This window comes from Thalassophryne amazonica, chromosome 23, assembly GCF_902500255.1.
Source record: "Thalassophryne amazonica chromosome 23, fThaAma1.1, whole genome shotgun sequence".
Taxonomy (NCBI): Eukaryota; Metazoa; Chordata; class Actinopteri; order Batrachoidiformes; family Batrachoididae; genus Thalassophryne; species Thalassophryne amazonica.
Genome location: NC_047125.1, coordinates 35,511,548 through 35,531,170, shown reverse-complemented (window position 1 = coordinate 35,531,170; position 19,623 = coordinate 35,511,548). Strand labels below are relative to the sequence as shown.

General features: G+C 39.4%; 2 protein-coding genes across 3 annotated transcripts in view; both read right to left on the bottom strand.

Annotated features, from left to right (window-relative positions):
• The window catches only part of LOC117504784 (atrial natriuretic peptide receptor 1-like), a 17,419-nt gene extending 15,252 nt beyond the window's left edge, over positions 1–2,167 (bottom strand). The window contains exon 1 of the mRNA XM_034164280.1: positions 1,979–2,167. Coding sequence (XP_034020171.1) covers positions 1,979–2,167 — 189 coding nt within the window. The remainder of the gene's footprint in view (positions 1–1,978) is intronic.
• The window catches only part of LOC117505198 (gastrula zinc finger protein XlCGF52.1-like), a 25,090-nt gene extending 5,467 nt beyond the window's left edge, over positions 1–19,623 (bottom strand). Inside the window, exons 1-2 of one of the 2 annotated variants that reach the window (XR_004559045.1) lie at positions 19,565–19,623; positions 3,142–4,244 (exon numbers count right to left, since the gene is read on the bottom strand). Coding sequence is in view for 1 of the 2 variants with exons in the window: in XM_034164768.1 (XP_034020659.1) it covers positions 3,282–4,244; positions 19,565–19,585 (984 nt within the window). In the remaining variant the exon portion in view is untranslated. Of the gene's footprint in view, positions 1–2,401; positions 4,245–19,564 lie in introns of those variants that run through there. The other variant, XM_034164768.1, reaches the window with a different exon arrangement.

Below are 19,623 nucleotides of genomic sequence, written 5' to 3'. Positions count from 1 at the left end.
CTGAAGACTGATTTTAAAAAAATGAACCTAAAAACTGATTTAAGAAATAAATAAACAAATAAGTAATATTAAAAGAACGACTGACTGATTTTAAAAATCAGATTTATATTTGAGTCTCATTTGAAAAAAAAAACCAAAGTAAACCTTACATTTAATCAAAATAATACAATAAATATATTTGCAAATGTGATCAATAAGTGAGACAGTTGAAGGTCAAATAATGTCCAGTAAGTTAAAACTGTTTTTGTAAAACACTGAAGTAAAAAAAAAAATTACCATTAAAAAAAAAAAAAAAATCACAGCTGCAAAAATGGAAAAATAACATCACTTATCTTGAAAACATGACATCTGCAACATTTCAGAAGATAAAAAAAATTGCAAATAAATTACAAAATTATGTGCATGTTGCATAAATGTGTAAAATATTCTTAATTTAAACTTTAACTAAATTTCAATTTAACTTTGATTAAAGTAAAAAATTCAACCTGTCTCAGTCGTTCTTACCCACAACACAAAATAAAATCTCAGCTGCAGCTTCATGTTGAGGACAGACGCACAGACGGTGGCGAGCGAGTGAGACAGTGAGAGGGAGGGAAGGAATGAGACAGTGAGAGAGAGAAGGAGTGAGGAGGAGAGAGCTTAGATCTTAGCTTCATAGCAGAGCGGAGAAGGATTTTCTTTCACCAAAACAGATCAAATCTGGGTTCACATTTCAGATATCCCTTCAGGCAATTTGTAGCTGAACTTTCAGGTCTTCTTTTTAAGAAAACCCTCCTCTGTACCACTTCATCATGAAGCTGGATAACTGCTGATACAAAATGCAGAATTTGCACTGTGAACAATTTCTCCAGTCGCAGACACAGAAGCCTGTAACTTCTTCTGGATGTCTTTCCTCACTCATCTCCTTCTGCACAGTCACTCAGTTTTTTAGAACTCTCTACTCCACACAGATTTACCACAGAGTGCCATACTGTACTTCTTCATGACTGACTCAACAAAAACTTTTGAGCACAACTGTATACACACACACACACATATATATATATATATATGTGTATATATATGTATGTCTGGTGGGGGTTTGAACAGAGGATCCTCTTGTCTCACGCCCACTTGAACCACTGAACCTCCAGCTCCTGCAGCAAGAGAGTGTATTTGGTTTTCCATTTTTATTCAGACGACCTTTTAGACTCATTCTCACTTTGAGATCAAAGAATAAAACTTTAAACTTTGACGTCTCTTTGACTCCTCCCTTGATCTGGTTCAGGTTTCTTCGTTCCTGATGGAGTTCCATAACAGCTGGTCTTGAATCAGGAGTGACTCCATGTTATTTTGCCATCACCAACATCATCAGGACTCATTCATTCATCACGTCTTCTGTGTTAGTGACTCTTATTTTTTAACTTTTTAAAACCGCAAATTGTATTAAACTTTGAATTTATCCTCTAAATTGTTCCATTGAAATATTCACTGATATTTTTTAAACAGTCTGTCTGTAAAGTTTGTATTTGTCTCATTTCACAAACATCTTGACATTATTCAGTCCATTATTATTTACTTATACATTATTTGACAAGATTTTTTTTAATGAAGTAAATGCTTTAAAGTCAGTATTTGTGATTTGATAAATGATGTGTTTCCCTGTAAAGTGATTAAATGATTGGTTTACTGAACTTTCTGTATAATTTTTACGCAAGTTTTAGTATTTAAACAATTTATTGATTTATGCTAATGAGTTGTGCTGTAGCCACTCCCTCACAGTCAAGTGGTTGGTACCTGTCAGTCCTAAAGCTGAAGGCAGGATGAATCAGGACCAGGCTGCTTCATCCAAATCCTGGAACCTTGAAGGTGTGGGAACCTGCTTCTCCTCCCCTCATTGGCAGACGGACACCATGTAGGTGTGCTGCAGCTGCTCATCAGAAAAAAGAAAAGGGGCCAAAGTTACCAAAGACAAATGGGGCTTTTTTCCCCTCCTTACTTCTGATTGGATGTCATATCTGTCTGGAGCAGGACAGGTTGCTGATGCACTCAGGTTACCGTGAGGACCCTGCCTGTTGGCAGAACATGAGACGTGCAGATGGACGTATGTTGTGTTCTTGTTGGTGACTGTTGTGGTTCTGCTGAAGGCGGAGCCAAGGTGGTGAGGACAGATCGCTGTGTGTGACATCACACTTAGGATTACAAACATTTGTCTGAAACCACGCCCATCAGTGGGACAGACGGGAAGTCAATTGGACTGTTCAAAACATCAGAGTCCCTGTGCATGCATCTGCTCAAGTACCTTGAAGGGTTAAACAACGTGTCCACCAGGGGGCAGATTTGAGCCACCTCCTTGCACTCCAGCGCTGTGGTTTATGTCCATCACGGCGGAGCTGCCTGAACACATGACTGTGGACAAACTGACAAAGAATCTTTTTAAACTGGACATTTTTCACACCCACTCAAAACAACTTTCACATTAAAAAGTGTTTGGAAGGAACAAAAACAAAAATACTGAGCGTAAATATAAAGTTTATTGAAATGACAGTTAAGCAGGGGTGGTGGCCAGCAGCACCTTTTGTTTCTATGACAACTGTCATTTTTCTGAACAAAATCATGTCACACCATCAGATTACCGTATTTTCAGGAGTTTAAGTACAGTGGAGTATAATACATCTTTAAATATGCAGAACTTGCTTTAACACGAGTTTAACAACAAACAGGACTCAGTTCAGCACATGTGCATACTTAACATAAAGACTTAAAGTTACAAAAATTATCAACCTACAGAAATAAATGTACAGTGGACAACATGCTGGATGTTATGTGACACAGATGAACAGACTGCTGACACACAATAAAAATGTGAGTCCACCTGATTTTTTTTATGAGCTGCTTAATTTGGGATTTTTGTGTACCGTTGTTGTGCACTTTTATTATTGGAGTTTCTTTTGTTCAGTGTGTGTATTTTTCATATACAATTTAAAGGACTCTCCAAACTATAAAAAAAAAAAAAAGAACCTTGCATCAAGTACGGTAAGTCCCGCCCCATGCCACATGATGTCGATTCATTTTAATGCTGCTGCATGCCACATGTTGTCACTATTGTTGTGATGTTTTTTAAAACAGTGAATATTTAAAACCGACCTTCGTACAGAATACGTGTGTCAAAGCCTCGAAAATGTCTGAGGTACGGCAAGTCCTCCTTCAAAATAAAACCTTGGGACTCATGAAATCCAACCAAACAACTAAAATGACAGGGTTAATACCTGAGGCCTTTGCCACACCCCCTGCCACTGCGGTCATAGGATGGAGCTGCGTTTTGATTCCTGCAAACTCTCTTCGTGTGACTCTGACTTGACTAAATATCCTTCCTCTGCACACGCGTCTGAACTCTGCTCTGCAGCAGTCTGGGTGCAGCGGTGTCTCCTCAGGTTATGTGAAAATCTGAAGTTCTTCTTGCAGCGGTCACACCAGTATGGTTTCTCTCCGGTGTGAACTCGCATGTGTCTCACCAGGTTGGAGGATGAAACAAAACTCTTGCTGCATTGCTGACATTTGTATGGTCTGTGGCCGCTGTGGATGCGCTTGTGCAGCACACACGTGGTTACGTGTGCGAAGCGCTTCCCGCAGTCATCGCAGGAATACGGTTTCTCTCTGGTGTGGACGCGCTCGTGCTCCGTGTGGTTGGTCGACGAAGCAAAGGTTTTCCTGCAGAACTGGCAGTGGTACGGTTTCTCCCCCGTGTGGATGCGTTTATGCATGATGAAGGATGAATAGTGGTTAAAGCCCCGCCCACACAGGGTGCAGGAGTAAAGGCAGTCTCCAATGTGGGTGCGCTCATGTCTCTCCAGGCTGGCACGTGCCAGGAAACGCTTGGGGCAGCGCTGACAATGGAAGGACTTGTGGTCAAGGTGGAGAAGCGTGTGCTGTTGCCACGCGTAGGAATCAGCAAAGCTTTTCTCACAGAACTTGCAGCTGTACGGTTTCTCTCCCGTGTGCCGGCGCCGGTGGACCTTCAGGGTGCCCGCCTGAGTGAAGCTTTTCTTGCACATGTCGCAGCTGTATGGTTTGTCCCCAGTGTGAATGCGGCAGTGCATCCGCAGGCTGCTGATCTGCGTGAAGTCTTTTCTGCAGAGGCTGCAGCGGTACGGTCTCTCTCCGCTGTGCACGGTCATGTGCTCCTTCAGGTGATGCGTCGTGATGAACCCTTTGTGGCACAGGTGGCAGCAGTGGCGTCTGGGTCTCTCTGAGCCGCTCGGTTTCTATGGCAACAAACCCAATTACACACAGAGTTTGATTTGAACAAATCAGATTATTGAAGGTGTCATCAGTGAAAGTTACATGGAAAAGATGAATCCAGGGATGGTCAGCAAGTGGAAGCACATTTAACCCGTTTGTAAGATTTAAACATCACAAAATGCTGCTCAAGATTCACCTTTTAAATGTTTACCTCAAACATTTAAAATCACAGTTCAGTTATTTTCCCTTTTTTTCTGAGTACCGTTCAGCCTGAAGGTGGCGCTGTGTTCACGTCTGCACTCAGTTCCTGTGAAGAACTCATTTGACGTCCTGATGGGTGGATGACAGCAAACTCAAACCGACGCCAGCAGCAGCTTTAGTTGAACCACGTGTCGATTTGAACTGGAGTTCAAACCTGAAACAATGATGTAACTAACGATGGGCTGCCTTCAGTCAGCTGTCAGATCAAAGCCACACCTCCTGACACGTCACTGGGTCAGAATGTGACCGAGGCTTTTGACTTTGAGACAAAGTATTATAGAAGTACTGATCCTCAGTGTCAGATCAATCAAACGTCTCTCTTCTTTTTAAAATGCAAATTAGCATGTCATCAAGTCATAAAAAAAAAAGTCTTAACTCTTCAGATAACTGACTTTAAAGTGTAGGTGACACTAAAAATGTGCACAAATAATCACTAAAAATTATGAAATGTTGATCTTAAAAAAGCCTGAACAATAAAAGTCTATGATAAGTGTGCAGGTGAAGGATAAACAGCAGCTGTCTGAAGCCTGCGCTCTGTTTCAGCCCTCAGCCGCGGACATATTGTTGCTACTGATTCAAACCCAAATCAATTGGAAACAGGGCACAGATCGAGCTGTTTTTGGACAATGTTTTTTCCAGTATAGTGCTTTTGTTTTAAGTCCGGTCTGAAGGTGATTCTGAAGCAGCTGTGGGGGACACAGACTGATGGTTCAGAGCCTTATTTAGACCACAATGAAGGAGATGAAGCCTTGGAGGAAAACCTTCAGTCTGACAACAGTGAACTTATTGGCAGAGTTCAGAACACAGAATGGTGATTATAAAATAAATAAAGATCTTGTCACACCTTGACGATTTAGCCAGTGTATGCTGACCATATTAAAAAACACTGGCATAAGTCCTCGTCAGAGAGCCGCGCAGCGTTTGGAGCTGTGTGAACAGAACGGAGGACGATTCTCGTTTCTTTCTCGCAGCAAGACAGAAGTCCCAGTTAGTAACTTTAATCTGCACAAAAGTGACTCACGATTTCACATATTCAGGGATGAAAATGGTGAAAACAAAAAAAGCTGAAACCCAAAATTACCCCCCAACACCACCTGCACGAAAATGTTTGAATTGTAGAAGCTCTGAAATACAATCTGGGACTATTCCAGACAATAAACTGCAGTGAGTGCAGCATCCATTTAGTGAGAAAAAAAAAACAACAACTTATTCAAATTCATTCTGCTCTTACTAGGATGCTGCAGTTTTCTAGTTTGTCAGATAGTTCTGGAGGAAATAACTGAAGAAATTAACACATTGAAAATATGGTTTGACCGAAACAAACTGTCATTAAACTTAAATAAGACAGGGATGAAATGGAGGTGGAAGAGTCACTAGGTGTTCACAGGAAACATTTATTTATTTATGCATGTATTTATTTATGTATGTTCATTGTTAGTTGGTTTTATATTTTCTGTTGTGTTTTTATTCAGGTTCTTTTTGTCTCTTTCTCTAAAATTGTATATAATCATTAGATTAGTTATTAGTACTATTATTGTCGTGCTTGCTATTATTATTAATATATAAACAAAAATAAATTGAAAAAATATTACTAATTTGTAATACATCTGACTCTTTTACGACAACAAACGCTTGACAGCTGCAATTGCTTAATGCTAACATTAACATTGAAAATGCCATAGACATGCTAACGTGTTAGCATCGGTCCCGTTTTTAAGTTATAAAATACATCTATTAACTGTTTCAGAAGACCATAACAGGTCGGTTTAACATAAAAAAGGTAAATATTACTCACAGCCATATGTTCTTTAGGGTTTTAGCGGGGGAAAGCGAAAGAAAAAATTAATCAACGAAGCAATGATCGAAGCACTGGTTCAATCTGCGAATCACTGCTTTGATTGGTTCAAGGTTCAAAGCAAAGCCACGCTGCAGAAAAGTTTAATCAATGTAGAGAAATGATAATTTTCCTGACAAACACTCCCAAAAACAACAGCCACTCTGAAGGACCGATAAGGGAATCGTTAAGTAAAAAGGTTATTGATGTCGTGGATTGAATCATTTCTTAACAATACCCGAAAGGAACCAGTTCTCGATACCCATCCCTAATCTGACCTGTTCATTTTAGTCCAATTCACCATCACAGACGGACATGAATCCACATAAAGCTCCTGATTTTTGAAAATGACCTCAGAAAATCCTTTAATTTGTGGCTGGAAACGCAGTGTTTTAAAGCAAGTCCCTCAGTGGTTTTTCTGCTGCAGGTGTGTTTCTCATGTCAGTGCTGCACTCTGAACACACAGAATCCTTGGGATGATTTAAACTTTTAAAGCACCATCGCTGTGGTGTGATCATCAGATGACCTGTTTGGGGTGATCACGCTTGATCAATGCGCTGTTTAAACATTTAAAGTGCCGTGGCTGTCAGTGATCACACTTCTTTCAGATTACACCTGAGCGCAGTCGACTGGCACTTTAAAAGTTTAAATCATCACAGCATTTCATTATTCAGGTCTGTGATGACCTGATCAGCGGATGAACAGCCAGCGCTTTAGTCACAGAGCTCCATTCATTCACAGCAGCAGTACCACAGCCAGTCCACTCATCAGCATACTGTACACAATGAAAATGGTCCACCAAGATAAATCTGACATGCACCACATGGTGCAGTACTGACCAGAACCACTGGGTTGAAACGGGGGTGTCGGCAGACGCTAATCGTCAAGGTGTGACAGCTGCATTAATTCATTAGACGTATGACAGCATGCACCAGAGTATTTGATATGGTCAGCATATGCAGGGTAAATCGTCAAGGTGTGACAGGGCCTTTAAATAAATAATGCAAGCGATTTGGGCATGCGGGTGGAGGTGATAAAGTTTTTTGTTTTTTGCCAGCTCTTAGGGTTAGGTTTAGGGTTTTTAATCAACTGATTAAAAAAATTGTTATACTGTATGTGACATCAAGAAAAAAGTGATGAGGAAGTGTGGATTTTTACAGAGACAGCTCTTATCAAAGTGGTGAATGACCTTTTGCTTGCAATGGATTCAGACACCACTACGGTTTTGGTGCTGTTGGATCAAAAGGCCCTGTCACACCTTGACGATTTAGTCTGGTGCACGCTGTCATGCTGCATTTGATACTGTGGATTATCATGTTTTACTTGATAGGTTGTTGGAGCACTAGTTTTGGATTACTGGGAGTGCCCTTGCATGGTTGACATCATAGCTGTCTAGTACTTCTCATTGTTTTACACCATAACACTACCTCTAACCTTAGTGACATGAAATTTAGGGTTCCCCCAGGGATCTGTCTTAGGCCCCCTGCTTTTCTCCCTTTACATAGCACCCATTGGGCTCATATTGCGGCGTTTTGGGATTACTTTTCATTGCTATGCTGATACTCAATTGTACATGCCGATAACTGCTGGTAATCTCATTTCTATAAAAACACTAGAGGACTACCTTATTCAGTGGGAGGCTGGATATCTAGCAACTTTCCTACTCTTAAACTCTGATAAGACTGAAATGAAGGTTCTTGGTACAGCAAAATATCAGCATCAATTTGACCAGCTAGCACTTGACCTGGGTTTGTGTGTCATACATCATACAGACAGTGGTGGGCACAGATAACTAAAAAATTAAGTTCGATAACAGATAATCAGATAACTGAAAAGTTATCTCTCTTTTGATAAAGATAAAGATAAAACGATAAACCACCCAAAAAATGTATCGGAAGTTACAGATAACCGATAATTTCCAGTATTCTCTCTGGTACACTTGCAACTACTAACAACATGAGTTTGAGTTTTAACGCCACGATCGCTTCTGGTAGCATCAAAAGTGACAACAAACCCAAACAATGAGTCAGCACTTCTGTCTTTGAACATCTTGCCCCCTGCTGGAAGCTCTTGTTTACTACATGGCTTCCAGCACAGAAGCACGCTAAGAGCAGCCACGAGGAGCTCAACTCTCTCGTCAATCACATCGCTGCCGTCAGGCCGAGGTCTTGGAAAATAAAGCAGTGCTGCATTATGGTTTGGTGTATAAATAAAATTAATACTGATAGAATAATTCCATTAATGCCAATTCTGTCATTTTTACAAAGTTAAAATATAACATATCTTTTAATGTTGAAAAATGCACTAATTCTGAAGTTCTGTAACAAACAGACGGGTCGCAAAGGATTCTGGGTAAAATGTGCCTCCGTTAACCACTGATTGGTTGAGTCAGTCATTATGTAAACCAACACGTTAATGTGAGGTGTGTCGTGTGTTGGTGTTTACAGATAAATGTGCTTTTGTAAAATATTCCATTTTTTTTTTAATTTGTAAAAACAGGCATTTTCCAAAAAAAAAAAAAAGCCAAGCTGTAATTCGATAACCATCTGATATAACCGGTGTCAAAAATAAATAGAACACTGCCATTATCTACTGGTGCCAGATGTTCAGTACTTAAGCTGGGTTTACACTGTACGAGTTTTGGCCCTTTTTCAGCTGATTTTTCATGCATGCAAGAATTTTTTGGATCGCACATCAGGTTAATCGCACGTCCTGCATCGTTTAGTATACATGGACTAATGAGCTGCGTTTAACATCTCACAACCACCTCCTGATCTGCGATCATATGGTCAGATGGAAATCAAACCTGTTTGATATTCTGGTCGGCCGTCGTGAGGGTATCCCGCTGCTGAAGAGCTACAAGCATCCAATCTCTATCACTGTGCCTGTGCAAACACCGCAGACCTGTCTTGTAATGTTTTTTTTTTTAACTCTGATGTCTCCCATCAAGAGTTTTTGTAAAAAATAAGAAATGTCAATTAAATTTGAAAAAAAAAAGCTTCTGCTTACGTTTTGCTTCTGGAAACACGAGTCCGATGTGTGGTTGTTGAACGTACAATGTGTGTGAGAACATAAATCGTGTGCTCTGAACTTTTACACCATGCAGTTCTGTGGTACAGTTTGAGCTGGAACCGAGTACAGTGATTGAAAATATCAGCCCAGCTTCAGTTTGAATACTACCATGAACACTACTGGCCAGTAGATGGCAGTACAGACCATAAAAACTTGCCAAAACAAAATACCAGATAATCCATGTCTGCTGCATTTAAGATGCGTGGAATTTAACAAACACAAACAACAACATCTATAAACCCAGAGAATATATTCACAAGAGTTTTAGGCACTAGAGTTTAATGCTGTTGTCCGTGGAGCCTGAACAGAGTGTCTCAAATGCATTTCTCATGTCGTGAACGTACTGAGATTACCGTATCCTACCCATAATGAACTGGGCACAGCATGTCCACACTAAAACCTTAAAAATTAGCGCATTACTTTAAAACTAAAACATATATTTGATATTTTACTTTATAAAACTTCAGACATGACATTAATTTAAATAACTTGTCCGAAATTAGTTTGGTTAAAATTTGAACCATAAGTTAAAAATGTATGCCTCTGGATGACTTGGGTGATATTGCCCTCATATCAGTATGGGGTTAAAAGAAATGTTTTTTTATTTTTTTTGTTTTTTTTGGTGACCAGTTCTCCTTTGACTCCAGAGGATAGAGCTTTTTTTTTTTTCTAGAAACAGCTCTCCTCTGTTTGCACATAGAACTACACATCTGCTACCAAACATTTAACAGGTAGGTGCTCAACTAATTTTAAATTTTATAAATGTTTGTAGCTGTTCAGCTTTGTTTACATTATCTGTCTAAAAATTATCGGACAAAAGATTATCGCAAGATAATTAGTCTGATAATAGTTGTTAAAGTTATCTAAAAAGATAATCCAATAATGAAAACATTATCTTCGATAATTACTGGTAATCGGAACTGTGCCCACCACTGACTACGAATAAGATGAGGAACCTTGGGGTGATTTTTGATCCTGCATTGTTGTTTGGCCTCCATATTAGGGATGTTCTGAGAAATGCCTTTTTCCATCTGCAAAATATAGCGAAGATTTGTTCCATCCTGTGTATGGCTGATGCTGAGACCCTGATTCATGCTTTTGTTTCTTCCAGATTGGATTATTGTAATGTCCTACTTTCAGGGTTACCACAGTCCAGCATTAGGAGTCTTCAGCTGGTTCAGAATGCTGCTACCAGACTTTTGACACGAAGCAGAAAGTTTGACCATATTACATCTATTCTGCTATCTCTTCATTGGCTATCTGACTCTGTGAGATCAGATTTCAAGGTTCTGATATTGGCCTATAAAATTGTTCATGGAATGGCCTCAGCTTACTTAGCTGATTTAATTAACTCCTATGTACTGGCCCGGGCTCTGCGTTCACAGGATGCAGGACTGCTCTGTGTCCCAAGGGTGAAGAAAAAGTCTTCGGGTCAGAGAGCCTTCTCAGACCGTGCACCTGTTTTGTGGAATGATCTCCCGGCCTGTGGAGACTTAAAAACAGACTACGAGCCTCCTCTTATTCCACCACGGGCCACTTTGTGCCGCAAGGTGAAAGACTCGCAGTCCCTCATCTGCTCATAACGTCTCAGTCTGCATGCAATGAAATTATCCCATGATCCACAATGCAATAAAATAAAATAATGTGAAACTACTCGGTTCTGCCACCATGTCTAGTGGAGAAGCCGCAGACACAGTGTGTGGGCACTCGTCAATTTAAGTGTTCCACCTGCCAATCAAAAGGATTCTGCCAGTGAAAATGAACCGTTCTGACACCGAAAACAATGTGCAGCACCGATCCGAACCACTCGGTGGAAATGGGGCTGTCATTAGCCTGTAAAAATCCATAAATTAATGTGACTATTAAGGTAATGGTTCTGGCGCTGATGTCACTTCCTCCTTCTTCTCCAATGTTGGGACTTGGCATTTTTTGTGGCACGCAGTTCAAAATCCAAATATTTATCTCTTCAGTAACTGCACACCGGGAAAGGATAAATTTCAAACTGTTTTAGTCTTAAATACTCAAAAAAAAAAAAATTACATATCGTGTCACCTACGCTTTAAACACTTATCCCGGCAGAAGGTTAATAAATGTGATTATTGTGCGGCCAGGACTGATTTTTCTGAGACTTTATTATTATTATTATGGACAAAATAAACTGTAGTTAACTTTACCTGATCTGTTTAATGAAGTCACAATCAGCAAAACCTATAAGCACACATCAAACAGGAAGACAATTTTTTTCCAGAGTAAAATTGAGTTTCATTAATTAAAAAAAACAAAACAAAAAACAGTGACGCATTGAAGCATTATCAGCAATGAATAAACAAAATTAAATAAAGGAAAATACACTTAATTACACTGTAAAGTTGCACATCCATTTTTGTTGTTTTTACCAAGCATGGAATAAAGTATAATTTTATTTATATTGTAAAAGTATTGTATTATTTCTACACTTAATTCTGTTCTCTGTTGGCCTCCAACTTTCACAACCATGGTTTATGTTTAAATCCAGGTAAAGAGGTTTTTGTGCCAAATCAAGCAGAAAAAGAAAACTTTCAAGACAAGTGCATTCTGAAGACATGAGAGGCAGCTTCCTGTTAGCATTTTAAAGGTAAAACAAACCGATTCATACTTTGTAAATTTAATAACTTTTTTGTAATTATTAATAACAACAAAGCTTACAGGCTTACAACACTTTCACATTAATCTGAGCAGCCATTTGTAAAAACAAAAATTAACAATGCAAAAACAAACAGCCAACAACATTAAGATGCCACCTGGGTAAAAGACAAATCTACCATTTTCTCATAAAGCCATAACACCTTCTTATTTTTACAGATTTTTAAAGACTCCTTAAAGCATTTCTTAAAAAAAAAGAAAAAAAAAGAAAAAGAAAGAAATAAAAAGCAGGTTTGTTATTTACAAATTTACATTTATGTAATTTCAATTTCAATTTATTTTCCTTTATATAGCGCCAAATCACAACAGTGTTGCCTCAAGGCGCTTCACACAGGTAAGGTCTAACCTTACCAACCCCCAGAGCAACAGTGGTAAGGAAAAACTCCCTCTGAGGAAGAAACCTCAAGCAGACCAGACTCAAAGGGGTGACCCTCTGCTTGGGTCATGATACAGACATAAATTACAGAAATAATTCACAGAACAATTCACGGACGAATATACAAGAATTGCTGTTGGTGCAGAGGACAGGAGGATCGCCAACACAAACACAACTCCCATCTCTGGATGGAGCTGCACCTTAAACAGAGAAAAAAACAGAATCAGAAATCAGAAAGACAAAAAATACTGTATAATTTGTCAGCATTAAACAACAAGAAAAACAGAGAAATACTAAGGTGATCGCTGGCCACTAGCCCTAAACTTCACTAAAAGACCCAGAATTTAGATCAAGTTAAGGCTGCGGCCCGCTCCAATTACTAATAAAATGAATTAAAAGAGTAAAAAGCGTAAAATAAAACTGTACCCGTATGCTAGCCATATGAAAGGGAAAATAAGTGCATCTTAAGTCTGGACTTGAAAGTCTCCACAGAATCTGACTGTTTTATTGACGCAGGGAGATCATTCCACAGAACAGGGGCACGATAAGAGAAAGCTCTCTGACCCGCAGACTTCTTATTCACCTTAGGGACACAAAGTAGTCCTGCACCCTGAGAACGTAAAGCCCGGGCAGGTACGTAAGGTTTAATTAGGTCAGCTAGGTAGGGAGGTGCCAGTCCATGAATAATTTTATAGGTTAGTAGCAGAACCTTAAAATCTGATCTCACTGGGACAGGAAGCCAGTAAAGAGACCCAAGATGGGTGTAATGTGGTCGAACTTTCTGCTTCGTGTCAAAAGTCTGGCTGCAGCATTTTGAACCAATTGGAGACCCCTAATGTTGGACTGCGGTAAACCAGAAAATAGAACATTGCAGTAGTCCAATCCAGAAGAGACAAATGCATGGATCAGGGTCTCAGCATCAGCCATAGACAGGATGGGACGAATCTTCACTATATTTCGCAGGTGGAAGAAGGCAGTCCTAGTAATATTTCTAATGTGGAGGCCAAAGGACAACGAAGGATCAAAAATTACACCAAGGTTCCTCACTTTGCCAGTGTGATGTATGACACACGAGCCGAGGCTGAGTGTTAACTGGTTAAATTGATGCCGATTTCTCACTGGACCAAGAACCATCATTTCAGACTTATCAGAGTTTAAAAGTAGGAAGTTTCTAGACTTCCAACTTCTCACTGCTGCAAGGCAATCTTCCAAGGATTTTATGTGGATGAGATGACCAGCAGTTATCGGCATGTATAACTGAGTATCATCTGCACAGCATTGAAAGATAATCCCAAAACGCCACAATATGTGCCCAAGTGGTGCTATATAAAGGGAGAAAAGCAGGGGGCCTAAGACAGACCCCTGTGGAACCCCAAATTTCATGTCACTAAGGTTAGAGGTAGTGTTACTGTACAAAACACAGTGAGAACGACTGGTCAAGTATGACGTCAACCATGCAAGGGCACTCCCAGTAATCCCAAAATGATTTTCCAGCCTATCAAGTAGAATATGATGATCCACTGTATCAAATGCAGCACTGAGATCTAACAGCAACAGAACCGTAGTGGTGTCCGAATCCATTGCAAGCAGAAGATCATTCACCACTTTAGTGAGAGCCGTCTCTGTGGAATGATATTTTCTAAAAGCAGACTGCAGCGGCTCAAACAGATTATTCTCAGTAACATAATCCACGAGCTGTGGTGACACCACTTTTTCCAGAATTTTAGAGCAAAATGATAGATTTGATATCGGCCGATAATTTTTCAATACACTAGGGTCAAGATTAGGTTTCTTAAGTAATGGTTTAATCACTGCAGATTTGAAACATTTAAGAACAGATCCAGAAGTTAAAGAAAGATTAATAATTTCCAGCACAGTCGGCCCAAGAGTGGGCCACAGGTCCTTAAACAGTTTTGTTGGTACAGGATCAAATAAACAGGTTGTGCTTTTTGTTGACGTTACAAGTTTTGTCAGCATGCCTAGTGAGATACTATCAAATTCTGTAAATCTAGGTAATACCTCAGTAGTGGGGTAGCAGGGTGTAGTGGCTGGGTTAAGGCATGCTGGGATATGTTTAACCTGATGTCTTCTATTTTCTTATCAAAGTAATCCAGGAAATCTTGTGCTGTAAAAGGAGAGCGAACTACAGGTGGTTGTCCATGAATAAGTGTTGCCACCGTGTTGTACAAGAACTTTGAGTTATGCTTGTTTTTGTTGATCAAATTTGAGTAGTAAGTCCGCTTTGTAGCCAATAATGCATACTTATAGTCTAAGATAGCATCACGCCACGCAAGGTGCAATACTTCTAATTTAGAAAAACGCCATTTCCGTTCTAGACCTCTTGCTTTATGCTTGAGGTCACGCAGGTAATCATTGAACCAAGGTGACTGTGATTTGGGGGAGCGCGGTTTCCACACAGGTGGTACAATCATGTCGAGTGTCATTTTGAGCACTGAGTTTAAACTATCCACAAGACTGTCTACTGACTGGGTATTTGTCAAATGTGAGGCTAAGACATCAGGCAGTCTAGCTTCTAGTTTAGTCTTAGTTGAGGAGTTGATGCATCGCCATAATGATATATAAGGTTGATGTCCCACTAAACACGGCAGAAAAACTGCAAACTTAATAAGTGAGTGATCAGAAACCACTGATGTAAGAGGCATGATGTCAATATTCATGACAGCAATACCACGTGCGAGAACCAGATCCAGGGTATTTCCACTAATGTGCGTCGAATCCCGAATGCATTGCCGAAATCCTAATGTATCCACAATTTCCATAAATGATTTGCAGAGGGGATCAGAAGGCTTATTTATATGAATGTTAAAGTCACCAATGATCTGCTCTAGTTGACAAGTTAGAGATGAACGCACCAAATTCATCTAAGAATTCAGAATATGGGCCAGGAGGCCTATATACAGTGACAAAGTAATACGACTGACCTTGGCAATGTGTAATATCCTGAGCAGAGCGGAGAATCAGATGCTCAAACGAGTTATATTTGTGACCCCCAACAGCTAATAAGCTAAACCTAGATTTATAAATAAGAGCAACACCCCCGCCTTGCTTCGCATCACGAGGGACGTGACTAAATGTATATGCTGGTGGGCAGGCCTCATTTAAGGGGAGGACAGCTGTAGGTTTAAGCCAGGTTTCACATAACCCAATCATATCTAAGTGATGATCAATAATTAAATCATTAATCAACAATGATTTGAGGACAGTGATCTTATGTTAATGAGACCCAGACTAAGGACCTCAGCGGGGTTGACAGTTGAACTGTTTGGGTTTAGGGGTGGTTCCAGAGTAGCATATATAAGATGGCTAGAAGTAGGTTTAGGTTTGAGACATTCCACGCGTGTTGTAGGTAGCAGACACGAAATCTTTGCTATTACTGGAACAACCACTGGGCCATCCTCAATTTCAACATGATCCAATATAGTAAAGGGGATTTAGTTTGCAAAGCATATCGCTCTATGATTTTTATGGACACGTCCACGGGAGCAGGCCACAGTCTCAACAGTAAAAAGAATTTTGCCATGATAAGCAGGTTATTAATTGTAAACGTTTTTCTTGTTTTGGAATATAACACAGAATTTTACATCTGTATAATTCAAAGACAGGATACCCAAGTTATGATGTATAGCCCATGAACATAAACTGTCCCAGAATTTTTTTGTAAAAATACAGGTGTAAAAAAAAAAGAAAAAAAGATGTTCTTCTGTTTCTATATTATCGTTACAAAAAATACATTGTCGGCAATATTGAATTTGGAATGTAAAAAAATCTTTACAGCGATAAATGTTGTTAATAATCTTAAAGTGAACTTCTTTGGCCTTGGGTGGGATCAGAAATTTAACATAACTGCATCTAATGCTTCTAACATCTTGACTACTGAATCCTTCTAATAAATTTTCTTCTAAGAGATAAGGGAAAAAATTCATTGGCGGGGGAAGTTCTAAGAAATGTATTACATTGAATTACAGAGAAAGTTGGAGCCAGATTGATGAAGAGTACTGTTTGTCACTCATTAAGTCCATGCCTCAGAGACTGCAAGCTGTTAGAAAAGCCAGAGGTGGTGCAACAAAATACTAGTGATGTGTTGGAGCGTTCTTTTGTTTTTCATGATTCCATCATTTTTTCCTCAGAATTGAGTGAGTCCATATTTTTTTCCCTCTGCTTGGTCTAAAAAAGTAACTGTTACTGACTGCCACAATTTTTTTTTTCCTGATTTCTTATAGTGTTTCTTAAAGCCAGAAAGTTGCCATTTGAAATGACTTTAGTTTTGTGTCATGTCTGTGATCTGCTTTTTTTCTACAAAATTAAACAACTGAATGAACATCCTCCGAGGCCGGTGATTCCATCATTTTTCTCAAAGTGCAGATAAGAGTTTGTGGGATTGCATTAATAACATCATTAAACTGTTGAACCGTGCAAACAATGTTGTATTTATGGGTAAACTCTGCAAAGTTGAGAAAGTTCCCTCTCACGTCCGTTAAATGCAGAATCAATCAATCAATCAACTTTTTTCTTGTATAGCGCCAAATCACAACAAACAGTTGCCCCAAGGCGCTCCACATTGCAAGGCAAGGCCATACAATAATTATGAAACACAGTCTATGTCTAAAGCAACATAACCAAGGGATGGTCCAGGGTCACCCGATCCAGCCCTAACTATAAGCCTTAGCGAAAAGGAAAGTTTTAAGCCTAATCTTAAAAGTAGAGAGGGTATCTGTCTCCCTGATCTGAATTGGGAGCTGGTTCCACAGGAGAGGAGCCTGAAAGCTGAAGGCTCTGCCTCCCATTCTACTCTTACAAACCCTAGGAACTACAAGTAAGCCCGCAGTCTGAGAGCGAAGCGCTCTAATGGGGTAATATGGTACTACGAGGTCCCTAAGATAAGATGGGACCTGATTATTCAAAACCTTATAAGTAAGAAGAAGAATTTTAAATTCTATTCTAGCATTAACAGGAAGCCAATGAAGGGAGGCCAACACCGGGTGAGATATGCGCTCTCCTGCTAGTCCCGTCAGTACTCTAGCTGCAGCATTCTGAACCAACTGAAGGCTTTTTAGGGAACTTTTAGGACAACCTGATAATAATGAATTACAATAGTCCAGCCTAGAGGAAAATAAATGCATGAATTAGTTTTTCAGCATCACTCTGAGGACAAGACCTTTCTGATTTTAGAGATATTGCGTAAATGCAAAAAGGCAGTCTTACATATTTGTTTAATATGCGCTTTGAATGACATATCCTGATCAAAAATAACTCCAAGATTTCTCACAGTATTACTAGAGATCAGGGAAATGCCATCCAGAGTAACGATCTGGTTAGACACCATGCTTCTAAGATTTGTGGGGCCAAGTACAATAACTTCAGTTTTATCTGAGTTTAAAAGCAGGAAATTAGAGGTCATCCATGTCTTTACGTCTGTAAGACAATCCTGCAGTTTAGCTAATTGGTGCGTATCCTCTGGCTTCATGGATAGATAAAGCTGGGTATCATCTGCGTAACAATGAAAATTTAAGCAATACCGTCTAATAATACTGCCCAAGGGAAGCATGTATAAAGTGAATAAAATTGGTCCTAGCACAGAACCTTGTGGAACTCCATAATTAACTTTAGTCTGTGAAGAAGATTCCCCATTTACATGAACAAACTGTAATCTATTAGACAAATATGATTCAAACCACCGCAGTGCAATGCCTTTAATACCTATGACATGCTCTAATCTCTGTAATAAAATTTTATGGTCAACAGTATCAAAAGCAGCACTGAGGTCCAACAGAACAAGCACAGAGATGAGTCCACTGTCCGAAGCCATAAGAAGATCATTTGTAACCTTCACTAATGCTGTTTCTGTACTATGATGAATTCTAAAACCTGACTGAAACTCTTCAAATAGACCATTCCTCTGCAGGTGATCAGTTAGCTGTTTTACAACTACCCTCTCAAGAATCTTTGAGAGAAAAGGAAGGTTGGAGATTGGCCTATAATTAGCTAAGATAGCTGGGTCAAGTGATGGCTTTTTAAGTAATGGTTTAATTACTGCCACCTTAAAGGCCTGTGGTACATAACCAACTAACAAAGATAGATTGATCATATTTAAGATCGAAGCATTAAATAATGGTAGGGCTTCCTTGAGCAGCCTGGTAGGAATAATGGGGTCTAATAAACATGTTGATGGTTTGGATGAAGTAACTAATGAAAATAACTCAGACAGAACAATCGGAGAGAAAGAGTCTAACCAAATACCGGCATCACTGAAAGCAGCCAAAGATAACGATACATCTTTGGGATGGTTATGAGTAATTTTTTCTCTAATAGTCAAAATTTTGTTAGCAAAGAAAGTCATGAAGTCATTACTAGTTAAAGTTAATGGAATACTCAGCTCAATAGAGCTCTGACTCTTTGTCAGCCTGGCTACAGTGCTGAAAAGAAACCTGGGGTTGTTCTTATTTTCTTCAATTAGTGATGAGTAGAAAGATGTCCTAGCTTCACGAAGGGCTTTCTTATAGAGCAACAAACTCTTTTTCCAGGCTAAGTGAAGATCTTCTAAATTAGTGAGACGCCATTTCCTCTCCAACTTACGGGTTATCTGCTTTAAGCTACGAGTTTGTGAGTTATACCACGGAGTCAGACACTTCTGATTTAAAGCTCTCTTTTTCAGAGGAGCTACAGCATCCAAAGTTGTCTTCAATGAGGATGTAAAACTATTGACAAGATACTCTAACTCCCTTACAGAGTTTAGGTAGCTACTCTGCTCTGTGTTGGTATATGACATTAATCGACCAAATGACGAGCTTTTAAAATAAAATCATTCATATCCGGCTCGTTTTAACGTTATTTAAGATCATCATCGGTTTGTTTGGTTTGAAAATCTAAAATATGAGCTAACAGGATCCACTGATTAATGTGACTTCACTTTTAATATAAACCATTTTAAAATCCTAACTCGATCCAGTTCGGACCGGGAACGGCTAAACCGGTTAGCTTAGCGAACCAAGCCGTAGCGTTTGGTCTGTGAGCACTTTAAGATAAACACTGCGCGGCAAAAAATGATTTATTCTGTAAAAGGTAAAGACAGTCTGCGTGTAAAACAGTGAAACATTTACCTTTATAACGTCATCCGACATGTTTTAATCCCAGTTGCGGTCAGACAGGAAGTGACGTA